General features: G+C 47.8%; 1 protein-coding gene across 4 annotated transcripts in view; it reads left to right on the forward strand.

Moving 5' to 3' along the window:
* Positions 1-18670, forward strand: part of Fyn (FYN proto-oncogene, Src family tyrosine kinase) — a 191864-nt gene that overhangs the window by 72833 nt on the left and 100361 nt on the right. For 3 of the 4 annotated variants that reach the window (XM_006256522.3, XM_017601549.3, NM_012755.2), the window contains one exon: positions 11664-11733. The exons of the other annotated variant lie outside the window; for it this stretch is intronic. In XM_006256522.3, the coding sequence (XP_006256584.1) occupies positions 11664-11733 (70 nt within the window). The remainder of the gene's footprint in view (positions 1-11663; positions 11734-18670) is intronic. 4 annotated transcript variants of the gene reach the window in all.

Genomic DNA, 18670 nt, shown 5'->3' on the forward strand with positions numbered 1-18670 from the left:
ATAAACTGTGGCTTGTCAGGTAGGATTGCTGGGGAGGCCACGTGCCAAAGTGCCTCAGGTGTTCATTATGGCCTCCAGGTAGGCCTAATGATAGCATCCCTCTGGTGGTGGTTTTGTTTTCATGTATGTATGTATGCATGTATGCATGCATGCATGCATGTGTGTATGTATGTATGTATGGTATGTATGTATGTATGTATGTATGTATGTATGTATGTATGTATGTATATCTCTCCCTCTGGCAAGGTGTTCTGCAGTTTTAACTTTTTTGGTGACACACAGAACTTGATACATTCTTCTGTTATGTGTTATCGAGTACATGCATGACTGATAACCATTTCCCTCAGAGCGGCACTGTGGATAAGCCTCTCACTCTTTAGAGTTGCCTGTCAGTACTGCAGACTGGGTGGCATCAGCAAATTCATTTCCTCACACTTCTGGGAGCTGGAAGGGTTTGCTTCTATAAAGCTTCTCCCTTTGGCTGTAGACCTCTGTCTTTTTCTTTTGTCATTACATCACCTTCCCAGCAGGGTTCCTCCTCTGGCAACCTCATTTTGACTTCATTTCCTCTTTCAAGATCCCAATCGCCAAACATCCATGTCCCTATGAGATACACGGCAGGGAGGGGAGAGGAGGACTTAATATAAATGCACAGGGTTGGGGCACAGTTCAGTCCGTGACCTGCCACTTCCCATGGGTTGAGTGACAGCTCTAGAGGGTTGTGTCTTTTAGGGTTTGCTTTTGACTTGTTGCAGAAACGGTTGCAGAGGGCCTTAATACGGTGGGATAGCCTTCTGCAAACCCAGCAATTGCTTTAGCTCGGGACTTGCACGCATTTTCTGTAAAGGCCAGATTATAAATATTTTCATCTCTGTGGGCCATACGGACTCCACTGAGACAATTCTGCTGTTGTCACTTGAAAGCAGCCCCAGACAGAACACAAGCAAGTGGGGGGAGGCAGTGTGCCCATACGTTTTCATTATTTGAAATTTGAACTTATTTTTCCTTTCCAACCATTAAAAAAGTGTCAAAACCCTTTAATTCCACAGGTTGTATAAAAGCAGATTAGGACTTTCCACCTGGTAGCTTGTGACTTGCTGGCTCTGTGACAGAACTGTCCTTCAGCTAATAGGCTCTCAATGGAATTGACCTGGGTGGGTTCTTGTGTCTGTATAAATTCTGAACTAATTATCATATTTGATTTCTGTCATATATCTCCACTTTCAGAATTCGTGACGAAGAATTACTTGAGAAGCATATGCCATTCTAGAGATTTCCAGCTAGGGACTAGAGGGTTAAAGGACCCACAGTATCGTCCTCTGGCAGTTGGTGGAATTGTGGGTAGGGTTAGCATCAGAAAGATTGGACAGGACCTACAGAGCTTGAGCGTGAGAAGTATTCCCTTTGGAGAACTAATGTTTAGGGAAGCAGTGACTGAAGGTCCATGGATTTCCTCGGTGTGGATGTGCAGAGTCGAGCAGCTCTGGGACCAGCCTCCCTGGCCTTTCTCTCAGGATGAGAGTTAGGAGTGAGGTTGCTTCCTCAGGAACCCCACAACGCCCCCATCTGTACATACTTCTCAGAGCATAGTATGTGGGGCTGTGGATAGAGCCAGTGTGTGTGTTTGTGTGTGTGTGTCTGTCTGTCTGTCTGTCTCACGTCCTGTGCAGTGGCCTTCATTTGTAGGGTGCTAGCCTAGTTACAGAATGAACCTCTCCTCCAGAGGGTCCTAGAAACGAGCTGTCACCTGGCTGGCCTTCTACACGCCAGGGCTCCCTGGGACTGTTGTATTGGATGTGTGTGTGTGATGATAATAGCTGTCTCCGACCAGAAGATTGAGAACAGGTTGTCCCTAAAACCAATATCCTCAGTCTCCCTCTCTGTGAGGCTGGCTGCTCTGAGCTCAGTCAGAACTGCTTGCTGCCGACTCCCGGGATGTGAGTGTGTGCCTGCGTGAGGCCTAGGTGGGGTTCTAAGAGCCTGCTCAGTGCTACAGACCATGCCTTGGAAATTGTCACTGACTTCTGGTCTCCTGCAGTAATTCCGGAAGGACATCTTGAGCATTTTCTGTGCATCTTAGGCCAAAAATGCCCTCTTTCAAGATTTGTCCTTCTAGGATGTTGTAGGCTGTCAATCAAGGCTCCAGAAAAATATTTTTAATGTGCATGAAGTTGGCGTCAAATAGCCAAATTTTTACTTTAAAAAAAACAATTAAGATAAAATTAAAATACTGAATTACTTTACTGAAACTTTCTGCTTTGCGCCAGCCAAACATGCAGTATAAAATGTCTGTACCTTGATAGTCATCTTAAGTGAATAGAACCCCTAATTTGATAATGCCACTCTGAAGCTTTTAGCACTATAAATCTCTGAATTATCTTATCTTGTATAAATTAATTTGCAGTGTTTCTTTGCTTTCAATGCTTAGGAAAGTTCTGTCTTCGTTTCTGATTTCCTTGGGCTAATGCCAAGAGTACTAGTATTTTTTTTTTAATGGAAGGATAGCATTCTTGCATAAAAAAATGCAGATGTCGTTAAACACACTCATGATGAATTTTTCAGGACAGCTCACCTGTTAGCAGCATTCGGGTGGAAAAGGAATGAACTCATGTGTTGGAAACTCCTAGGCCCCTCTAGTCTTTAGCAGAGAACTTCCACCAAGGGTAGTTAGTAACAGTGTTCTGAAATGAAAAAGGTTAGGCTTTGTCTATCATAACTTTTACATGAGTAACGCACACCCTAGTTAAAGCTGGAGATCTCCCATTCCTGCTGCTGTGTACGACCACATCAGAATCTATTCAGTTCTTCCACGGTAGGTGGACTTTCGTGTTGTTCCAGGTTGGAAACTCTTGCCAGCAGCCCCTCCGTGGCGAGCACACACAGTATTCCGCAGGGCTCCTGGTGTCAAGTCCTAAGATGTGCGTCCTTTTTGGAGCATGCTCACATGTAGTGAACAAGAAGACCGCCTGTAACAAACAGTATTTCTTCAGCGGCCTCTCCCAATGGCTGTCCTGGTTACGTTAGCCATCTAACCAGCACGTGTTGCTGTAGTGATTTTAATTTGTTTTTCTTTTATGGTTAAACTAGAACATTTTAAGTGTGTTGGCTGTTTCCTGTGTTTTCCTTCTCTACTCTTTGCCCGTTTCCCTGGGTTATGCATCCCTTGGTGATGTATGCACTTCACTGTCAGTTGCAATGTTATCATTTCCTCCTCATCTTCTGACTCTGACGATGCTGTTCCATAAAGAGATTCTTAATTTCAGTATAATTCAAATCGCGATATATCTTTTTTTTTTTGGTCAGTATGTTTTTTTTTTTTAATGTGTTCTAGTTTAAAAGATGTTGCCCATTGGAAAATGTGAAGGTGTTCTATGAGTTGTTTTCTGAAACCCTTCTGTTTGACCTTTAAAAAAAAATTCTGCCATTCATCTGAAACTAACTCTTACTAAAGATTTGTTTATTTATTTTATGTATATGAGTACACTGTCCCTGTCTTCAGACATGTCAGAAGAGGGCATCAGATCCCATTACAGATGGTTGTGAGCCACCATGTGGTTGCTGGGAATTGAACTCAGGACCTCTGGAAGAGCGGTCAGCGCTCTTAACCGCTGAGCCACCTCTCCAGCCCCTAGAACTAATTTTCATAGAGTTTTCTTCAAGATACTGATACTGTATATTCACTTCCTGGGATTGCTGTAACAGGGACAACCAAACCTACAGCTCGAGCAACAGAAATGGAGCCTCACAGACATGTCCTCTGGAGGCCAGAGCCAGCTGAGGTGTGAGCAGGGTGGTGCTGCCTCTGAGGCCTGGCAAGGAGAGTCCTCTGCCGGCTGCTGGTGGGGACGGGCAGCGCTTGGCTTCTGGCTGCATTGCACTGATCCTTGTTCTTCTTCCTGAACACATGATCTCTCTGGGTCTCCTCTGAGGTCTCCTGGGGTCTCCTTGTGTTTGTCCTTCTTGTTTTAGGTAGGTAGGTAGGTAGGTAGGGAGGGAGGGAGGGAGGGAGGGAGGGAGGGAGAGAGAGGGAGGGAGGGAGGGAGGGAGAGAGAGAGAGAGAGAGAGAGAGAGAGAGAGAGAGAGAGAGTATCCATCTACCCTGCTGGCTCCAGCATTTTCTTTTATTCTATATAACCTCGTCTCTACATCTACAAGGGAGCTGTACCTGTAATTTCCAAGTAAAGCCACTTGGTGAGGCCTTGCAGGTCAAGACTTCCTCATATCTTTTGGGAAGGTACAATTCAACTTAATTCCTTCAGTGATCCCAGCACCAGGTGCTGACGTTGACTCCGTGTCCGCCTCTGTCTGTTTTGGACTGTGTTGTTCTGTTCATCTGTTTGAGTCTTCTTGTACAGATGACTGCTCTCAGCCATGGTTGCTCTATAGAGAATGTCCTTTCGTGTCTATAAAGTCTGGTTTTCTTTTTCGGGCTTTTTCTTGCTTTTTTGTCATTTATGTTTCCTGATAATTTCTGTTTATTGATTACTTTCGGGGGATGAGGGAGCACTAGTTGTCCTTTTATTTACAATTAAAGATCCAGTTTGTTAAAGAATTGATGTCTCAGAGTCCATGTGCCACCGTCCGGGCTGGAGCAACAGGCTTCTGCCCACAGAGCCATCCCCTGGTGCTGGGAATTGACTGTCTTTTGACTGTCAATTGACAATTGACAAACAAATGGAGGTTTGTTAAAGGCAGAAGGGAGAGAAGGGAATGTTCTGCTTCATGTTCAGTCATCAAGGATTTTCCCCAAGTTTACTAAGCTTAACAGGGCTGAGCTGGGAAAATAAAAATAAGACCTTGAGAAATTCTGTTTTTATGGGAGGTATGTTGGTTTAAAACACTATGTCCTCAGGGGTGGTTAAAACAGGTTCTTGATAAAGTTGACAAGATGTTGGCTCATCAGAGCTGTAACTAAGAACCTTAACATGGGCTATGGGGTGCCGGGGCTAAGACTTGGGTACTGGCTCAAGGAGGAACCAGGTCTCTAATTGTCAGAGCCCTTAGAACCTTGGGCCTGGCAGAGGGGGATCTAAGTGAAGCCTGGTCTGCTGCACTTCTGTCTAATAATGAGAATTTAGTATAAGCCTTAGAAGTGTGCATGTGGGTCTGGGTGTGCATTGTGTGTGCATGTATGTACAGGTATGTATAAATATGTGTGTGTGCAAGTGTATGTGAGTGGGCATGTGTGACTGTGTATTTATGAGTGAGTGAATTTAAGCATGCAAGTGTGTATAAATATACACATGTATATAAATATATACATGCATCAGTGTGTGTGTGTGTGTGTGTGTGTGAGAGAGAGAGAGAGAGAGAGAGAGAGAGAGAGAGAGAGAGAGAGAATATGTGTATGTGTATATGTGTATGTGAGAGAGAGTGTGTGTATGTGCATGTATACTGGGTATATGAGACACTCTGGGTTTTGATACTAAAAACTAATTGTTAAATTCTAAGACACTCTTTAGCATTCCATCCGTTCTCAAGCTTGATCTGGTCGCAGCCTACATCTAAGGCTTGTGTGATTCACTGCTAGCCTCCATTCTGGGCTTGATGTGAAATTACACAGAAGTGCATTTCCTCAGCCTGGAGCCACTCCAGGTTGTCACTTTAGACTGGGAGCCAGGGGGAACGTGCCTAGCAGGCATGCTTACATCACAGCGATGCAGTGTTTCCGATCCAGACTAGATTGCAGGGCCTAGAAACTGCCTCACTTAAAAGGGCAACTCGGAAACAATTCGAGTTTGCCATAAAAACAGTATTAGCTTCGTTTTTCTCACTCTACCTGCACCTGAGGTGATTTCTCAACGGCGCAGAAAGATAGGGTTATTGCACACATGTGTTTCAAACTAATGGGTTAGAGGCTCAGAGTTGACCCCACCCTAGATAGTCAACTCATTGTTCCAATGACACTTCATTTATTTCCAACCCCAAATGAGTGGATACCCTTGATCTACAGGTTTCAGTGTAGTAATAAAATATGAAGGTATGTTGGTATATGCATTGCTTGAACATTCCTGGGTGATGTGGTGGTGGCAATGGCACTCCCTTGACTCAGCTACCTGTTTGCCTAACAGTCCATGCCTGAGTGCCCATGAGCCCCCGATCTGTAGTTCCCAGTCTAATCTCGGAGCCACAATCTCAGGAATCCACTCTCAGCCTCTTAGTAGCCAAGAGCGAGCTCATGGGTGATTCCGCAATGCCTTGCACACCGTGAGCCGCTGAGGTGTCCTCCTGGTACTTGAAGTACAAGGAGCAGCCAGCTTGTGAAAGTTGTTTGCCCTTCATATTTCCTTAGTCTGTGGATGGTCAGTACTTCCTTCCTGCTGGCCTAGTGCCTCCTGTGCCCTTCTCCACTCTGTCTTCCTCCTCTTCCTCTTCTTCCTCCTCCCCTTCTTCCTTCTCCTCCTCCCTCTGCTGTTTGCTTCCACTCCAGCAAACCATAAAGCAACCACAGCCTTGCTGGAGTCCATATTGCTTTCTGGAGGGAAGCTGGAATTGACAGAAGGGGGTTAGCCTGTGGGTCAGTGAGGCCTTCCCAGAGTACCCTGGTAATCAGCCCCGACTCCCACCCAAAAGGAAGAGAGCAGTATACAGTCACTCAGAACCACCGTGACTGGCAGCGGGCAGAGCTTCGTCTGCTGCCTCCTTGTTTAGTGTGTTAGTGGATCATTTGGAGCTCTCGTATTTTGGACCATTTGGTCTTCAGAGAAGATTGTGGTGATGAGGGGATGGAGTTGGGGCTGGGTTTTAAATCTCTTGTTACTGTGTTCATAGCCACCTGCCTTTACACCACACAGGACAGCAGTAGCCACGGAGGGGGGGGAGCTGAGAAGGGAGGGAGGGGGCGCCCCACCTCTCTCAGCCCTTATTCTTTGCTTGTGTTTAACCTTGTAGATAATAGGCAGTTGGGTTTGGTTTTGGTTTTTACTTACCGATTTTATTTTATCTTGAGACGGGGTCTCTCGGTGCATAGCCCAAGCTGGTATCAAACTTGTGATGCTTCTGCCTTACTTAGCCTCCCAGGTTTTGAGATTACAGGTGTGTGCTGTCCTATCTGGTAGTCACTGATGGACATGACTCAGGGGCCATGTGGGACAGAGCCTCGTTTCCAGCCAGCCGGCAGCCTTTGTAACTCTCATTCCTTAGCTTGATTTTTGGAGAGCGTTCCACTGTGAGGAAAACTGATGCCCCTTGTCACATGCACTTGACCCAACTGTTCTTGCGTGCTCACTGCATAGTAGGCTCCCTGGAGAGATGGTCGAGCGTGCGCATGTGTGCACTACTGTTAACCTGGCAGCCAAAGCTCTCGGTCAGCAGCCTGGCTAAAATGCCCACCTCTGCAGCCCTCTGCTTAGAAGGCCTCTTGCAAGCTTCATGGCCACAGTGAGACGTCTCTCACTTTCAAAGCATGGCTCTAGCCTATAAATGCTTCCCAGATAGCATGTCGTAGTTGGGACTAAGCAGCCTGTGTCCTAGAGATTCATATATACAGTAAGGTGGAGGAGAAGGAGCCAGGGTCAGGAAGTGACAGGAGCTCTCGTGAGACACTCTCTCAGTCACTCACTCAGCAGGCGTAAGTTCCGGGCCAGGTACTGCACAAGCGCTGGGAACACAGCAGTGACCAAGGGGATCCCTTCCTTCCAGCTGGCAGCTGATGAGGCACCAGCCAGAATGGCAGTGGCGCAGCACTGGAAGCCGCTGGGACTGGGGAAGTTGGACGTAGGGAAGTGGGCAGGAAAGAGAAAGCAAAAGGGTCTGAGAGGCCAGACAGTGTGCTCACTGACTGATAGAACATTCATCCGCCCACCACAACAGACGCAGCATCAGTTCAACCCCAGAGTAACCCTCTCTCCAGTGTGGCTATCAAGCAAGGAGACACAGAGTTGTCTGTTGGGACGTTCCATTCTCCACACCCATACACCACTCCACTCTCCACACCATACACCACTCCTACGTGGGGATCAATTCTACTAAAGCCACCCGTGGTTCCGTGTAGTCTGTTTGCGTTTCTCAGAAAGAGCTTTACTAAGAACCAGCAGCATCTAAAATGGCATAAATGCCTGCATAAGATACAGCTCTCCTGAGTTTTCCCAGACCAGGGAGCCCCCACCCCCCCACACCCACTAATTCCACAAGGAATCGGAGCAGATCCAGAAGCCCCAAGCCCTTCCTACTGGAGGCTGGGACTGAGCAATTAGACTGCTATTGTCTTTGCAGGAAGTGGCATCCCTGTGACTTCTTGGGAAGGCAGCCAGTGACCACTCTGGTTAAGATAATTGGGAAAGTGCTGCATAGCCTCGGGCACATTGCGTCCAGCTGACTCGGAAGATTTTGGAAATGCAGACAATAACCAGGGCACTGCTGGGTCAGTTCCCTGAACAGAATGAATCTGCAGAGTTGGGACCCCTCAGAATGTGGGGTGTCAGTGCCTTGCCATTCTCTCCCTTTTCCAACATTACTTAGGATTGAGTCCTTTAGAAGTTTTCTAGAGCAGACTATTGAAAACTCCTCCACTCGTGGAGGCCTAAGCAGTGAGGAGCGCATGGGAACTCAGAGGTGCTGGGCTCACCTACACTGTGCTTCCCTGTGTTCTCCTTAGCTCCAGGACCACCCGCATCCTCAGGCTACAGCAGCAGAGATGTGAACAGCCCAGGCAGTACACACAGGCAGGCACGCATGCACGCGCGTGCGCCCGCGCGTGCGTGCGCACACACACACACACACACACACACACACACACACACACACACACACAGAGAAAGAGAGAGAGAGAGAGAGAGAGAGAGAGAGAGAACAACAACAGACAAAAGAGATCCTTCCGGAAGAGTAGGAAGCTCCCAGTAAAACATTCTGTCTCATTGGCTTACATTGAGCTGCATGTTTATTATTGACCCTATCACTGGCAAGAGTTTAGGGGTCTCTTGAGTCAGAGCCTCTCTACCCCTCATATACACAGAGTATACACAGCAGTCACCTGGGAGAGTTTTGTTCGAGTGAAGCCTCAGGAAATGAAGACTCCTGTGAAATGTCCTGTCGGTGTTCTGGTGTCCTGCAAAGCCCTAAGCCATTCTGATGCCCACCCCTACAGGGACTGTTGCCCCCTACTCTTGAGGCACCGTGGCTGGGGGGAGTATATGTGAGGGCTCCCTTAGGAAGAGGACATCGAGAATAATCCAGTCTTGATGAGAACCATCCCTGCTCACAGAGTGTACTGAACAGGTCGCCTTTAACCCAGAAGTCACACACAGCCTTGGCATGCCCTAGAAACAGAAAGTACAAAGGGGGCCGTGCACTGTTGTGTGAGAGGGCACACGAAAACACCATTACTCCTTCATGACTGCACACACATTGCAGGTCTAGAAACCAAAGATGCGGGAGATGACACCCCCCCCCCCCCGCCTTCGCTATCCTCCAGTTGTTTTTACTGGTTACTAAAAGCATATATCCAAAACCTAGTGGGGTGGCAGTATAAAGGATTATGTGCTCATCAGCCTGGGGAGCTCCCGGAGAGGAGGAACATGCTGCCACATGGCCTGAGAGTCACTTGACATAATGTTAGATGGGGAAAATGCTGCCAGCGGTAGATTTCTGCATGAGCACTTGGTCACTCTGCCCTGGTTACTACCGCGGAGAAAATTGTTATGCTTTCTTCAGTTTGAAAAGGGATAACTATCCTGTGTTCTGTTTGCTTCTGGCAAAAGGTACACGGTCATCCCTTGATGAAGTTACTTAGATAAAAAGGATAATGTGGACAGCCCCTTGTCTACCATGACTCTGACTCATCACAGATGCTGCAGGGCTTGGAACGAAGGATGTAGCCAGACGCTAAGTCGACCTACCTGAGTTTGCCATCTCTGGTCTCATATTCGAAGACATCACTCCTGGGGCTCTCTTTGATTTACCTGCCCCAGCACCACAGGGTCAGGTCTGCTTGATTGACAGGAAGTTGGATCTTGGTCCAGTTTCCAAGTGCCTTGCCACATGGTTCACCATTCTATACTATGCAAGACCCTGGGAGTTGGAGAGCTTCTTGGCTGGTGCAGACCACTGGAGGGAGGCCGCTGGACCTGATGCTCTGGAAAGGCAGGGACCGTACTTACCACTTATGCCCGTGTAGGCATCCAGGGTGTTACTTATCAGCGAATACTTGAACAGCTGGTCTGTTCCCAGACCTGTCAGTCATCAACACAAATGAAGCATCCACTCTGTAAAAAGGAGAGAACGTTTTGTTGCCTAACCTCAGTTGTCATGTAAATATAGAATGCCGAGATGTCCATCTACACTTTTAGGACCTCACAGGCTGCCAAAGAGATGAGATAATATTAATATCAGCCAAGCTTGTACAGTCAGTGTACCTAATCACTGATTGATTCAGACAGCACGGCGAATGCTTCCTTTACCGTGTGGGTGACAGGGGAGGGTATTATTAAACCAGGAATAAAGAGAGAAACAATGTGACTCTCCCAAACTAGGAAAATCAATGAAACAATGGAAGCTAATGAGTATGAAGAGAGGCTTAAATCTGCTCTTAAAAATGACATTTAAAATGATTTTTTTTTTGCAGAAAAATCATTGACCTGTCTATCAGAGGAAATCCATCTCAACTTTGTTTTTCCACTGGGTAGCTGTTAAATATTTTGATAACTGAGTGTGGATGTGTTTTCCTTCTTTTAAACTCTGTACATTCGCATGTTGCATTGAAGTGCTTAAAGACATTATTCTTTAAAAACGGAACAAACAGCAACAACGACAAAAATTCATTTAGAATTCTGAAAAATGCTACAGACTGACCTAGATAGTCCAGAAGGGCAAAAGGCGCCTGCCTAAGAAAATAGAAAATACCTGTGCCTTCTACTGTTAGGGACAGGACGGGAAGGGACGGGGAGCCAGGAAGGCACTTGTCAAGGCTCCCCTGCTTGGGAACATGCACAAAGAAAGCCAGGGCAAGTATGAGTCGGGTGGTACCATCTCACGAGTAAACGTGCGGTGACAGGAAGGAGTCCCAGCCCGGGGTGTGGGCTCTGCAGTAGGTCTGGGGCCTGGTGTGTGTGCAGTGGAGGTGAGGAGCCATGCCAGGGCTCGCCAGGTCTCAGGTCGGGCAGTGGGGAGGCCAGTGGTCAAAGCTTAGGCTCCCTCAGCTCTTCCTAGTGCTGCTGCTGCTGCTGGTGGTGGTTTCAACCGCTCTGCGTCCTGTACGGACTAAGTTAGTTCAATGTTGAAGACCCTGTGAAAGCGGCCATCAAGATTCATGTTTTACAGATAACCAAGTATCTGTTTACTGGAGGAGAGAGAAGAGTAGCCCAGGACTCCCCCACCCCCAGAGCTAGGCAGAAGAAAGAACTATGATAAAGAGGAGAGGAATTGGCCTAGGGAGTTCCCCACTGTTCTCTTACTCTCGGTCGTTTTAAAGGATTGTAGATTCTCAAATTTGCAAGCGCAGTTTCTAATTGATTCCACTTTTCACAGGGTCCTTTGTTTTCCTTATTAGTGTATGCTAAAGTAATTCATGAATTGGTTTCATTTTCCTGGGCAAACAAAGCAGAGGGGCAGCTGGTAAGGAGTTTGCTGAGTGACTGGGTGCCCCAGTTGGCGAAGAGGCACGGAGAGTGCGTCGGGCAGAGTGGAGTGGATTGTGACTAAGGTGTTTATTTGCATTGTTTTTTCAGGGTCAGTCCTACTGCTGGTTTAGAAGACATGTGGTGTATATAACGTTTGTGATAGTTGGTGGAAATTTGGGTAAGTGCTGTCACATTTATTTCTAACACATTTAGTATAAGTAAGGTGGTGTCCCCGAGGGGAAGCCCCTGCCCCACCCTGGGCATCTTTCAAATCTGTTCTAAACCTCAAACGAAAGTTTATTATTAAACGGGGCACCAAATTGGTGTTTTCTGACAATATGCCTTTTTTTTCTGGTTAAAACTGATGTTATTAAGAGATCTGGGATAGATTTTATAAAAATCTATTAAGTCTAGATTTGGGGAAGCTCAAAGGAAGGGCCTAGGGCACCATTGGCAATTTAGTGTATGTTCTAAGCCAGCTGTGTAATGGGAGGAATAAACTCACAGACGAGAAGAGCAGTGTCCAAAGCTGGGAGTTCGAGATGAACAGCATGTTGAACAGAGAGAAGTTGGCCACTTGAAGAATGGGAAACGAAAGGCAGTTCTCAGCAGAGCTTCCTGAAAGCTGCCCCAGGCTGGAGCAGAAGCTTGAGAGACCAAGAGCTGTCCTGACAGGCGGCAGCGAAGAGGGCAGGCTTTGGAGTCAGGGGATCTAGGTTAAATCTCTGTACCCACTGGTTGTTTTGTACCCTTGGGGTCTCAGGCTCCTCTGTCAACCAAGGCCTTTAATATTTCGGTTGTGGGAGCACGTGAGCTGAGAGATGGTGGGGCGCAGTAGGCGCTCCACGGTAGCCATGCTTCAGGACAGACTCCTTGTGTGGGGACAGTCGCCTCTGAAGATGAGCCACTAGAAGGCTTTCAGCAGGAAGACTTGAGGAATGGATTGTTTGCACACATGGGACTTCACAGTGGCCACCACAGTAGCTTCTCCATCACTTTCTCCATAATGAGCCTGGAGAGGGGGATGGGAGGGAGGCGAGAGAGAGGGAGGGGCTGTTACTTGGGCCTCCTTCTGCAACCCAAGGAAGCCACTGTCAGACAGGCACAGCTAACGCAGCCTCCCTTCCTGCCACGGTTACAATGGAGTGAGGTCACATCCTTTGAGCTTTTGGTTCAAGTTCTGATACTACTCACTCGCGTCAGTGAGAAGGGACAGAGCGAGGCACATGATCCGTTTGGTTCGTATGGGCTTTTATTTGCAAACCTTCCTTTCGATCTTACCTCCTGTGGTTACGTGCCTTCACAGAGACCCAATTATTGGACGAACAGTTTGGTTTTTGTGGTGGAGCCATTACCTGCGTTTGGGAGAGAACCAACTGTGTCGTTGCTACAGGGTGCTGATGTTAAGGCCACCTGCCTGGTTAGTGAGTCAGGGCCGTGACATGGCCTCAGGAGGTCTCTACAGTAATCTCAGCCAGGAAGTCTCGTGTGCAGCTTTCCGAACCAGGGGTTCAAGTCTTCTCAGCGCTAAGGAGGAACGTGCCTGTGTCAGCTTGCTGGAGGTACAGCATTGCAGCCGAAAGGGGTAGGCCTGGTTTCTAACCCATTAGTGAAGTTTAATTATCACAATATAGGATTTACTTCCAAAAAACTCAGGACACAACAGTCCCATGCATGCAGAAATACTTTATCGTGGAGTGAGAACGCTTATTCTGATCTGATCGTTAGATACTGCATACATGCATTAACTCACTGTGCTGAACCCAGATGTTTTATCTTAATGAAAAACAGAATAATAAACAATTAGGGGACACTAGGAAATTGTTTGAGAAGAGTGATCATATTGTCCCATATCTTAACTGTGGTGTTATTTATACGACTGTAGGCTTTTGTGGAAACCCACAGGACTGTCCAGTAAGGGGACTGGACTCACACTCTGTGTGAATGAAAGATTGAAAGAATGAATTGTAGAGGACAGTCATCTCAGCTGGTTAAAGTGTGATGGATGAGAGTGACCTGCATGTGGGATGGGGGAGAGGGCTGAGGCTGAGCCCTTCCGGGCACACAGTGCCTGGCGCACTGAAGTACCCACTGTGCCCCCTGCCGATCTTAGGCAGGTCGTGGCAGTGTCCCACACACTCGTCCACCATGTTTAGATGATCTCCTTCCTTTGCCACCCCCTGTCCTATGAGCTAAACTACCCCCTTCTGATCTTCCTTCCCTCTGATGTTATGTCCTTGTCCCACCCGTCCCATGAGACTCTTAGAAGAGGCTCCTGCTTTGCACCTGCCTAACACAGAAGCACTGAGCCTGTCAGGATCTGGCCGGAATGCCTTGCCCCAGTAGATATTAGTAGATCCCTTGCCCTAAACTCCTCCCGCCCATCGCTCTCAGTACTGAGCCTAGCAATGGGTCTGCCGTATTCTGTCGTGTGCTCTTCTGAGAGTGGAGAAAGGAGGACAGCGTAGCAAATCCGTCTTCCCTGTCCTGATGACAACCGGTCCTGGCCCTCTTCAGCTGAGGCAGTGGGGTGCCACGGACAAATCTCTTAAGGCACAAGTATTTCTCAGATTCTATTTCTTCACTATGAGTCAAGAAACTTAAGCATCTTAAAGCACAGCTTGTGAATACCTTGAGACACCAAGATTCCCCCTCTCCTCTCGGCCATATCAGTGTGAGAGATAAATGCAAGGAGAGATAAAAACGGTGGTTGTCATCTGGGGTCATTGTGCCTTCCCAGGAGGTATTTGGTGATATTGAGGATGTTAGAACTACATGTGTGCACACACGCAGAGAATGACCCCACACGTCAGTGGTGCTGAGACTGAGAGACTAGTGTTAGAGCCAGAGAAACTTTGAGAGTTTTTATTTCAAAATATTTTAACGTATGTGCGTGCGCGCATGCTCGCACACACACACACACACACTCACACGCACACACATACACACACATACACGCACACACATACACACACATACTCAACACATGCGCACATACTCACTCACACGCACACACATACACACATACACACACATACACACACATACTCACACGCGCACACATACACACACACATACTCACACGCGCACACACACACACACTCACACGCACACACATACACACACATACTCACACGCACACACATACACACACACATACTCACACGCGCACACATACACACACATACACACGCACACATACACATGTGCACACACACACTCACACACACACATACACACACACATACACACACACACACACACACACACACACACACACACACCCTGAGAAGGGCTCAGTATATAGAGGCCTGAGATGGTTCCCAAGAACCTGCCTCCCTTCACTACCCCTGACTCCAAGCAAAAGCAGACATAAATGAATTCAGACAGACAAGAAAGGGAGGTTCTCACAGCCTGACTTCAGCATCTGCATAGAAGGGCAGTCTCCTGCTGCAGGCCCCAGCTTCCTCAGATGTGATCGTCTTCAGGTGAAGTGGTGTTGTTGCCTGAGCTGGTCCTTGGTTTTGAATCAAGGAGAGTGATTCTGGTGAGACGAAGATGTGCTTAGGGAGGAGACGGATCTCACTGCGGATGACTGTGATCAAGTCTTTCGGTCCACAAGGCTGTTTGCATCTGTTTGCCGTGACACCACGGTCTGGCTTAAATGTGAGTCGTTGAGCACTTTCGTAGCCCAGTATGGCTGCATTCGCCGAAGCTGTGACACAGAACAATTCTCTTAAAAAGACTTTACTTAATTATGGGGCCTATTTTGGGAGGGTAACTGTGCTTTTTGTGAGGTATATTTTAGGGTCCACTAACCCAGCTTCCAGGCCAGTAATATCTTCCCAGAAAGGGTGTGGTATATGCTAAGGACATAAATATGTTCTTACGAAAGCTCTGGTAGGATGTTCTTTCAGCTTTCTGATCCTTTAGTCCTTTCTTGTACTTTTACTCTCATGAACACAGCGGAAGCAAAATCTGCAAAGTCAGACAAGACAAGGCTGAAAGCCTTGCTTCAGATGGACAGGCCCAGAGATTTCAGAACTCTTAGTTGTCGATCCAAGTCTTTAAGATGACGGTGAGTGTGGGGGAATGTGCAGAAGTGTCAGAGGTAAACAGAGTTGAGAGAAGCAGTATAAATACTTTATAAATAGGCTTTATATGGGGCAAGTGTCCGGAGAGCTTCAGGTCCAGCCCCTGCCATGTTGGCCTATGGTCTGGAATAGGCATCTGTTTTCTCTCTTGTTCTTCTAGACACATGGCTTTAATGAGCTCCGCCTCCTGTACACAGCCTTCTCTGGCCTCACTGCTCTGCCTCTATAGGAAGATCCCACTTAGCCTTAAAGGAGAAGCTAGGTATTTCTGCCCAGCCAGCATTTTCTAGGCCTAATTAAAAATGATTGATAAAGGGAGAAATCACATTGCATGTGGAAATCAGCTTGTCGTTTATATGCTGTGGAGAAGCAGAGAAATGCTTAAGATGTTTTGTAGCCCCAAGCAGCGACAAATCCTGAGGGCAGAAGCGTTTCACTTGCATCCTGAGTCTGAAGGCCAGAGAATGTGCCATGAGGAAGGTGGGAGGCAGCCCTTTACCAGAGGACTTTCTAGAGAGGCACCAGGGTCCAGTTTGATTTTCAGTGAAGCTCCCTGGGTTCCTCAAGCTGATATGTCCTCCTGCTAAGAGGCTCTCTAGAAGGCTGGAGGCACTAAACCGAGAAGCCCTGTCCCACCTCAGCTTTTGCTCAGAGTTTACACTCCAAGAGACCTTTGTGTGTTGCAGTCCAGCCCAGCCTCTAGGGTTCCCTTTCGAACATGTAAGGAGAGGTCTGAAGTTTGAAAGCCAGCCTGTGTATAGGAGAGTGGGGCCCATCCTCTGCCTTGTTTTGTAATCCTGATAGCTGAGGCCATCCATGGCCATCCCTTTACCACTTGCTCACCGAGACAGGTGTTGCTTTCTCTCCAGGACAGTTTTGGCGACATCCTGAACCAGATTCACTGAGGCTGTTCCAGGATCTACTGCCTTGCTCATGTACAATAGCCCGTGGCTCTGCCATCTGCCCTCACTGCAACACTCACACCGCAGTGTGGCTCTAATCTGTAGCAACGTGCAGAGGCCCTGACCGCTCACTTACTTAGGGGAGTGTTGTCAGAGTCAGAAGCTGTCGTGTATGCTAGTGTTGGACTATTTAGAGAAGACCGTGCTAGAGCCGGTGAGACTGCATGTCCAGATGCCATTCACACTGCTCCTGCAGGTTTACGAAGAGCTGCACTGCTCCCAAACCAGTTCTTAGGGATGGAGTCATATCACCAGGTGGAATCAGAGGTTCCTGGATTTGCCTGCGTAAGGCAGGGGCATTCGGTAACGTGTGGGAGTGTTTGTCATCCTCTGAAGAATTAGAGGCACTGTTGACAGGGAGTGGCATGAGGATGCCAGTTTGCCTGCAGAGCCTGGGAAAGACGGGGCTCTGCTATAGCATGTGTAGCACCGTGCTGAGATGCACGCTCGTGGTTGGAATCGAGGTCCTCTGCGGCCATCTGGATGGAAGGCATCTAAGTCCTCACTGCTGCCTCACTGGGAACTCTGGACATGGGATGCAGACAGCTGTTCTGCAGAAGAGGTGTTGTGCTGTTCCTGGGCACAGATTCACTGACACCTCATGGAGTGGCTGATCAGGCCCCCTGTACCTGCCCTTCTGCCACCCTTGCCCAGCGCAGGAAAATGGGACCCTTCTGTTCGAGGGAAAGATGAGTCTAGTAAGATGCTCTGGCCGTAGATTTTTATCCAGTCTTACCGAAAGGAAACATCCTGATAGGGATGGAGAGATGGCTCAGTTTCTTTGCCCTTCCTGAGGCCCCAAGTTCTGTTACTAACTCCCTTCTTGGTCAGCTCACAACTACCTGCAGTCCCAACCTCCATGAACAGACAGACAGACAGATACAGACACACACACACACACACACACACACACACACACACACACACACACACATACTCACGAGCTCAAAAAATAAAAACTTAAGAACTCATTTTGACAGAGATGTCGGTGTCAGCAGCCTGACTTTCGGATTTGCTCTGAGGCTTTATCCTGCCCCGAGGATTAGCACAGGCTGCTGACAGCCCTGTGTGAAGTTCAGTTTGGGTGTCAGCCAGCAAAGAAGCTGAAACAACGGCCCGCTGGCTTGAATGAGCGTGTGCCAAATTCATTCCAGCGGTAAAATTGAATATGGAAGGAGAGACGGCTCAGCGGTTAGAGCACTGACTGCTCTTCCAGAGGTCCCGAGTTCAAATCCCAGCAACCACGGGAGGCTCACAACCATCTGTAATGGGATCCGATGCCCTCTTCACGTGTGTCTGAGGACAGCGACAGGGTACTCATATACATTAGATAAATAATATTTTTTAAAAAAAAGAATACAGAATGAGAGCGCATGAGGGCGAGATGCCCACACTGATGTTCAGGTGGGGTAGGTAGTACCTGCTCCCCACCAGCCACCTTCTGTGTCTGGAGGAGGTGGAGGAGGAGGAGGAGGTGGTGGAGGTGGTGGTGATGGAGGTGGTGGTGGTGGTGGTGGTGGTTTTATTTTCTTTCTGCCTTTCTTCACCAGCTTTAATATTTTATTTCATTTTTGTCATGTTTGACTATGTCTCTCTCTGTGCCTGTATGGCATTTATGTGTTCCTGAGTGCAGGTGTTCAGAGGCCAGGGGTGAAGGATGCCCTGGAGCAGTGGAAGTTACAGGTAGCTGTGAAGCTCTCGATGTGGGTGCTGGGAGTAGAGCCCAGATCCTCTGGAAGAGCAGTGCATGCTCTTACCTGCTGGCCTTCTCTCCAGTACCCAAACCTATTGGTCAGTGGAATAGGTGATGACACAGGCGCCTCTAAGTTTACTTGAAGTTCCCACTTGTTCTGTGTAGAGTGCGTTTGCCTTATTCTCCTCCAGTCATAGATAAAATGTGTTCGGTGATTTTGAGCCATCTAGAAACAGCGAGTACCTCGATGTTTCGGTTCTGCATATGAATCTGTGAAAATAGAGATTAAACTGTTTTCAGGAGGAATGCATCATAGGGGATGCCTGGTGTCTGAGATGATGTCACACCACAGGGCAGGTGATGTCA

Source organism: Rattus norvegicus, chromosome 20 (assembly GCF_036323735.1).
Source record: "Rattus norvegicus strain BN/NHsdMcwi chromosome 20, GRCr8, whole genome shotgun sequence".
NCBI classification, from domain to species: domain Eukaryota; kingdom Metazoa; phylum Chordata; class Mammalia; order Rodentia; family Muridae; genus Rattus; species Rattus norvegicus.